Source organism: Nuphar pumila, chromosome 5, assembly GCF_984573655.1.
Source record: "Nuphar pumila chromosome 5, dmNupPumi1.hap1.1, whole genome shotgun sequence".
In the NCBI taxonomy this organism is placed as follows: domain Eukaryota; kingdom Viridiplantae; phylum Streptophyta; class Magnoliopsida; order Nymphaeales; family Nymphaeaceae; genus Nuphar; species Nuphar pumila.
Window position 1 is genome coordinate 49,469,123 of NC_143253.1, and position 8,398 is coordinate 49,477,520.

Here is an 8,398-nt window from a genome sequence, read left to right on the forward strand (position 1 = left end):
GAGTCCCCATCATAGTGGTAAATATTGCGACATTTTAAAGGTACTCCAACAATGTCGCATTTTGTCACCCCTTTAAACGTTTAAAACACCAAGATAATTTGAAAAGATCATGATCTTTTTTTTGTTTTAATTGAAAATATTTTAAAATTATGTTTTATCAGCAATGTAACATTTTCTTATATTTTAATTTTTAGATGTTTATTTTTTCCTGATAAAAAACATAAATAAATTGAAAATTTTCAAGATCCCATAAGAAATTGGTAGTCGATAATTGCCTTTTTAAAATTGTCACTTTGGTCCCAATAGATTCGCTGTCTAAAAATGGTTTGTAGTTGTTTCTGGAAAGACAGAAAGGCCAAAATGCTATAACATAATATCTTGCTTTCATTAAGATTATGCACCTCTTTAGCAGTTTTTCTAAAGTCATCAACTACATTTGCTTCACGGCTATAACCTTGCACCACAATTGAACTACAACCAGGCCTTGCTTTCACCCCTCTTCTCGCCATCAACTCCCTTATTTGGACAGCATCATTCCATCTCCCTGTCAGTGTGTAAACGTTCGACAAGAGCATGTAGCGACCAGCATGATCTGGTTCAGAGTCCACTGCTTGCTTGGCTATGCACTCAGCGTAGTCAATATCGCCATGGTTTCTACAACCAGCAAGCAACGCACCCCACATGCGTGCATCTGGCTTAACCGGCATGCCCTCAACAAGCTTGCTGGCCTCATGTACAAGCCCAGAACGGGAAAGAAGATCAACCATGCAGCCAAAATGCTCCAACCGAGGCTCAATGAAGTAAACACAAGTCATCCCTTCAAACAATTTAATGCCATCAACCACCAGCCCTACATGACTACAGGCATCCAAAAGTCCCAAAAAAGTAACTCCATCAGGCCTGATCCCGAGCCTTAGCATCCTTGAGTATAGCCCAAGAGCACTCTTGGCCTGCCCGTGCATAGCCAACCCTGTCACCATGACATTCCATGACATTAAAGTTCTTTGAGGCATTTCGTCAAACACTCTGATACCATCACCGATCACCCCACATTTAGCATACATATCCACCAGTGCGGTCATTATATTCACGCTCCACCCAAAACCCAACTTACCAACATACGAATGAAACCATTTCCCATAGTCCAAAGCTCTCAAACTAGCACAAGCAGAAACAACTCCTACCAACACTCCTTCATTTGGCTTCCTACCCTCAGCTTGCATCTCAGCAAACACACTCAATGCTTCTCTGAATCTCTCTCTATGCACGCAACCAGAAATCATTGCACTCCATGCAACAACATCTCTCTGAGGCATTTCATCAAACACTTCTCTACCACCTTCCAGGTCTCCATTTTCAACGTACCCACAGAGCAAAGAGGTCCAGGAAACCACGTTTCTATGAGGCATTTCGTCAAACGCCTTGTGACCTGAAACCATATCGCCAAAGCTACAATACATGCGGATGAGGGAGCCGTACAAGTACTCATCATGATCATGGTGAAGCTTAACAATATGACAGTGCAACTGAATCCCTTCCAGAAATGCTGAGAGGTCAACACATGCTTTGATCAAAGAAGGAAAAGTGTATTTATTGGGCTTCTCTCCTCCCCCCAACAATCTCACATAGAAAGTGAAGGCCAGGTTTGGGGAATTCTGATCAACAAGATTCCGAATCATGGTGTTCCAAATAAAAGTTGGTGGGCTATCTAAATGGTTGAAAATGAGCAGGGAATAATCAAGACCACATGCTTGTAGAAGCTTGGACATAATGAAATGGTTGTTAGAGAGACCAGAAGCTATTATGTTGGCATGAATTTGTTTCAATTCGGATGTGGTTTTGTGGGTCATCAGGAGATCCTGTAACGCCGGTCTGTAAGTAGCATTAGTGGATAGATGGCATCTTTTTTGGAGGTGGTGATGGACGGAAAAGGAGAGTTTAAGAAGAAATTTGGCAACACACTTGGAATAGATATGTGGCCAAGTCATTTGAGGCATTTTAACAAATATTTGATACTAAGCAGAGAATGCAAAGAATGGAAGCTGGCATAATGAGCAGTAATACGATGAAGATTGAATAAGAAACTCTAGTGGCAGGCTGCATATTTGAGGACTGGAACAACTTGGCCCAACTCTTAGCTAGGAAGTCCCCTTCAGGCTTTCCATTCTCAACCTTTTGTGCATTCCGTCCTGCATTCCATCTGCAACCAAGTTTTTTTCAAAGAGATTGTTTTTTAAAACACCGATGTTTAATGTTCAAAATAATTGTTTTTTTTAAAACCCAGATGTTTAATGTTCAAAATAACTAGACCCACTTCAAGTGAATTTTTGGCCTGGAAAGTTATATTTTTAGGGTCGTTTGGAAGCAAGAAAATTTCTCATAGATTTTTTTTTTTTGCCTATGATAAGTTTTGATATGATAATTTTTTTAAATGAAAAATTTTTACTTGTGAGAAAAATATAATGAAAAATGTTACTAAAATGAGAGAGAGGGGAGCGGGTCGGTGGTGGAGCAACTTCTCTACCATGGCTGCCGCCTCTATTGTCTTCACCATGCCAAAACTCAGTTCAACAATGAAAAGAAAAACAAAAAAATCTCCATAGTTTTTACAAAAATCCCAAAAATCATAAGAGCATAACGTGGGAAAAAGAAATCAAAATCAAATCACACTAACAAGATCACACAGAGAATTATGTGGTTCGGTATCTGAACCTACATCCACGGAACTCACTCTCAAGAATTTTCTCTCTTGAGAGATGTGCCGATACATCCATTCATATAAATAAGGTACATCATAATACAAGGCAAGACTTGATATTTTGGAGGAGTTTCTTACAATTAGGTAGCGTTAGGTAGGCTTTCACGGTAGCCATTTGATTTCTAATAACTTCCTGCTGAACCACGATAACCTCCTCCAGTTAGTTTGAGATTGCTTAGGAGCTAACCTGTCAAACTTATCACGAGCTACCTCAGTCGCTACCTGTTTATCCTTATCAACAGCCCCCCGCAAGTTCAACAAGGCTACAGTAACATTGAGCTTGTCACACAAATGCTTGAATCGTTCAGTAGAGATAGGCCTGGCAAAAATGTCCGCCATTGGATTTTTGGACGATATATATTTTACTTGAAGTTGACCTCTTACTATTCTTTCTTTAACAAAATGTATATCGATTTCGATGTACTGTAGAACATTGGATGAGCTGCAAAATATGAAGCTCCAACGTTATCACACCACAAAGTAGGTGGAGCCTTAGAATATACTCCAAGTTCTTCAAGAATGTTTTGAATTCACATTATTTATGTTGTGGCATTAGCAAGAGCTCAATATTCAGACTCGGTACTTGATCCTGAAACTGTGGCTTGCTTTTTGGAGCTCCATCAAACTAGGATTAGGCTAACAAGGATAGAGTACCCTCTTGTAGATTTTCTATTATTAGGACATCCTGCCCAGTCGTCTGTATATGAGAAGGCATAAATATTCAGTTCTTTTGTTGCTGAGACAACTATGTCATATTCAAGGGTTCCTTTCAGATATCGAAGGATACGTTTCCTGAAACATCAATGAGAGCATGCATGTATTGACAAACTCTATTAACTGCAAATGAAATAGTTGATTGTGTCATGGTGGCATAGTGGAGGGCTCCTACTGTCATGGGCTTAAAAGCGAAGCCTCTCGCAACGTAGCTTCGAGTAATCGCAAACACCGAAGGCAAGCTTTTTAAGTGCATAAGCAATGCACAACACACGCACATGAGCGAAAGCAAGAGTACGTGGCACAATCACAAAAAGAGCAAAGAGGTAAAGATGCAAAAAACTTCTTTATAGATACTTGAAAGCAAAGTACATCAAGAAAGAAAGAGAGGGTCCGAATACATGGAGTTCTTAAGCCATAAGGCCTTGTGGGGCATTCGAGAGTGCCAAAGAGGTATATACATAGGAACAAAAAGGCAAAAAATATAGTGATCCGGAACACACTCCCCCACCTAAGTTGGTGCCGTCATCGACACCAATTGTTCATGGTAGTCTTTTACAAGCTGTCGATGCTGAAACATGCCGCTGACCTTCTCCCAGGTGGTTTCACATTCTGGCAATCCCTTCCACTGCACTAAGTACTTTTTAACTTTTCCTAAATAATTGTTGGAATGGTTCAGAATGACTTTTGGTTCTCTGTTTGGTACACTGACTGTTGAGGGTGCCTACTACAAGATGGGAGTACGTTCAGACATTCTTCGTTGAGGATCACCTTATCTTCATAGATGGCTTCAAGTTGCATATGTGGAATACCAGATGCACTTGAAAGTTTCTTGGCAAGTCCAGCCAGTATGCCAAGTTTTCCACGCGCTTGATAATGGTGAATAAACCATCATACTTGCAAATAAGGCCTCAATAGTAGCCCCGAAAGATAGTTGTATGATCGAAAAAGAGCTTGGCCAACACCTTGTCTCCAACACGAAATTTTGTTAGACAACGCTTCTCATCTGCCCATTTTTTCATGCGCTTGGTCGCCTTGTTTAGGTATGCCTTCGTTAACTCTGTCTGATCTTGCCAGTTCCAGACGAACTGGTATGCATAAGGAACTTTGCCACATCCTTGCATAAGGGAGTACAGAGTATGCGGCTGTTGTCCGGTTGCAACTTCGAATAGACTATGGCCGGATGACTCGCTTTTTTAGAGGTTATAGCCGAATTGAGCTGCATCAAGTAGATCAACCAAATCCTTTTAGTTGGCACTAACAAAGTGCTGCAGGTATTCCTCCAACATGCCATTGATCCTTTTTGCTTGTCCGTCGATTTGGGGGTGAAAGCTTGTGTTGAAATATAAGTTTATCTCCATCAAGCGAAACACTTCTCGCCAAAACTTGCCAGTAAAGTGTGCATCACGATCATTGATAATGCTCTCTTAAATTTCTCAATGCTTGATTACATTCCACATGAACAACTTTGCGATGTTGACAGTTAAGCAGGTGGCAGGGGCAGGGGCAGGCACAAAGGTAACATACTTCAAAAACCTGTCCATAATCACATAGATAGAACGGCAGTGTTGTGCTTTTGGCAAGCTCATAATGAAATCCATGGTTATGCACTCCTACAGACGACTTGGCATAGGTAGGGGATCCAGTAGTCCACCGGGTCATTGATTGATGGCCTTGTCTTGTTGACAAATCAAGCAAGTTGAAACAAAAGGATCTACATCATCGCGCATCTGCGGCCAGTAGAATGCACGTTCTAACACTGCTAAGGTCCTTTGTTATTCTGGGTGACCAGCCCAGGTAGTATAGTGGCACTCGTGCATCAAACACCTTCTTAAGGTATCCTATTGTAAACACCCCAAAATTTCAACATTCATTTCAGACAACCCTCCTCGTGCAGTGCCAACCCTGTTAGGTCAGTGTAGGAGTCAAACCCCGAGTCAGTTTCAGAAAATCATCACTTTACCCATTTTCACTAGGAAAATTACCATTTTAACCCCTAGGTCATCCCGAACCCCAATCAGTCAGAGTCAACCAAGCTCAGTGGTCAGTTCAGAATAGTTAGAATATCAGTTATCTCAAGCTCACCCAAGCTCACAATGAACAAGCCATTTTTCATTTCTGACCATTCCTACCAAAATGGGATCATTTCTTCAGAAATGAGCTCATTTCTCACTCAAATCCAAGCCAATTGTCTCCGAGTCAGTCATTCCTACTCAGTCATGTTTTCCAAAGTCTAACTTGAGCTCACCAGAAGTTCAAGTGCTCCAGTTTCAGTTCAAAACTATTTCTAAGTGTTCAGGAGCCTATTTTAGCTCGTTTCAGCTCTTTCAGCTGAAATTGAGCTGAGTTCAGCCAATTGAGCTAGTGTTTGAGCTTCGATTTTAGTTCATGTCAGTATTACTGACCTTTGTTCTAACTCAAACCCAGCTCAAATTCGTAATTCACTTCACTCCAATGACCATTTCGCACCATTTATCTAAAAATTGCAGCTTTTCTTAAAAATTTAGTCGGAAAGGTCAGTTGAGTCAGTGTCTGGTCAATTCATTTGAGTTCTGAAACTCTAAAACCCAGCTCAATTCAGCTCAGACCCTAATTTCCAGTGTCACTCTAGATCGGTAGGACCTGAAAACCATTTCTTCAACAATTTTGTAAACTTTGTCAATTTTAATGCTTTTTAAACTGGTACAGCTGCCAATCGGGGTCTAATATCCAAAATTCTTCATTCAGGGTCTGCATTTCGCATAGCATTTCATGTCATTTCTCATCATTTCATATCATTTCTCAGCATTTCATAACATTTCATCACATTTCATTTCATTTTTGAAGTCGAGAACTCTAGTTTTACAAAATTCAATCCAGATCGAGTTTTAAAAGTTTTCAGAAATCAATTTCAAACCCTGGGTTTCCAAAATTGACATTTTTACCTCTGGGATTCTAAATTTGGAAATATTTTCTCAAGAAAATTGATCTGGATTTATTTTAAACTCAAATTTTCAAAATCTATGTTGGATTTGCTTCACAACGGGGTAATAAACTTCAAAATCCAAGTTCGTTTAAAAAACTGCCAAAAATAGCTCGTTTCGTCCGGGAATTTTCTAAAAAGACCATTTTACCCCTATGATTATCAAAATGAATTTCAAAATTTGGAAAGAGAGCCCGCTCTGAGATGACTCCTTTATTTCTATTTAAAAAAACAAAAAAGTTTTATCTTTTCCTTTTCTTTCGTTTTTTTAATTTGATTGTTACTTTTTTTTATTATTTTATTTTCTTTGAGAGGAGGTGGGACCCACAAGGTGGTCGCCCAAACCTACAGCCCCCTCTCCATTCCTTTCTTTCCTTTTTCTTTTTCCCTTTCTTTTTCTCTTTTTTCTTCCTTTCTTTCCTTTTCTTTTTCTTCTTTCTTTCCTTTCTTTTCTTCCCTTTCTTTCCTTCTTCCCTTCCTTCCTTCCTTTCCCTCTTGCCCAGCCATTCACATAAAGGGTCGCTCCCTCTTTCATTGGGTCATTAAACCATAAGTTGATACTTTTTCTTTTCCTAAGTTTAACATCCAAAAAAAAAACACAAGGTTAACCCTATCTCACGGATGCTACTTTTTCCCCCTCTCTCATTCACATTCTCTCTCCCTTAACCCTTTCACTCTCATTACACAACACCCCCATCTCTCATTGCAGCAACACACAGCACCCTCAACTCCTTCAAGCAGCAGCCGACTCGTTCAACACCACCACTTTCGGCCACCAAAGGGGAGCACTGGCTGGTAGCCACCTTCAATACAACTTCAGCTGGACCTCCATCGCAGCCACCTTCAATACAACTTCAGCTGGACCTCCATCGCAGCCACCTCTCCACCTTCTTTCCTCCATTACCACCTCTCATCACCTCCAGCCGGTTCACAAGCCACAACACCTCCTTCTCCATTGCTGCCAACTCCTTCACCTCCTTGCTTCAGTCATACCAAAGCAATCGATCGAAGGTAAGGATACCCCCTTCGTCATCTTCATTATGCATATTTTACCAAATTTTCATTAATATTCCCATTAGAAAGAAGATTTTAATATAAAGCCACTTCAAAACTGGATTTACGGTTTTCAAAGCACTGATTTTGAATGAAATGAAAATCATGTTCATTCATGACAACGGCTATGCAAATAGGGGATCCATCCGATGAATGGATCGGATCCCCTAATATTGATAGCCGAAATCAAATATGATTTACATGCCTCCTTGATCTTTTTTTTTATCCATGGTTTTAGATAGGTTTCATGTTTTTCCTCACGTTACATTTATTTTTTTTATCTTTTTATGCTGTTTATTATGGTCTCATTAAAACATCATTGATATTACATTGTTTTGATTTTAGGCATGTAGTCCCATCATCATTTTATGCGTAAATTTTTATTAATAAATTTTGAAAAAATTACTTGTGAGTGCCTTAGTTTATTTGTGATATCCTACTGCAAACTTGATTCCGTTCGAATTTTAGAACTTCATTGAACAAATCAAACCCTAAATCGGGTTTTCTGTTGTTCTGAACTTCTAGTTTCTGCTTTAGCAGAGTTTAACCTCCGGAATTACCCTTGTGAAAAATCCGTATTTTCCCATAAAAATCACAGTAGATTCACAATGGAGTCTACTAATGGTTTGAAAATTTTGAGATATGTACAAGCAGATTTACCCTCTGTCAAAAATCGATTTTCCCAGACTTTGGAGAACATCTCGATTTTCCTTTGTCAGGGTATAGACAAAACTTAACATGCTATGTCCACTCAACCCGTAGCCCGTCTGCAAAAACTTTCAACACGAAAGTTGTTTCTAACTCATTTTCCTGTCATTTTCCAAAATTTGGGGATTTTTGGAATTGTCCAAGTAGTTTTCTCGGATTTATCTTTTTTCTCTGACAGATTCCAATATCCAGAAATTCTAGAG

General features: G+C 39.6%; 1 protein-coding gene across 1 annotated transcript; it reads right to left on the reverse strand.

Moving 5' to 3' along the window:
- Positions 1 to 239: 239 nt before the first annotated feature.
- Positions 240 to 3,097, reverse strand: LOC149837552 (pentatricopeptide repeat-containing protein At2g20540-like). Its single transcript, XM_090008061.1, has 4 exons — positions 2,946 to 3,097; positions 2,065 to 2,200; positions 402 to 1,655; positions 240 to 338 (listed from the first exon to the last, which is right to left on the reverse strand). The coding sequence occupies exons 1-4, from the start codon at positions 3,095 to 3,097 to the stop codon at positions 240 to 242; spliced, it is 1,641 nt and encodes a 546-aa protein (XP_089864187.1).
- Positions 3,098 to 8,398: the final 5,301 nt, after the last annotated feature.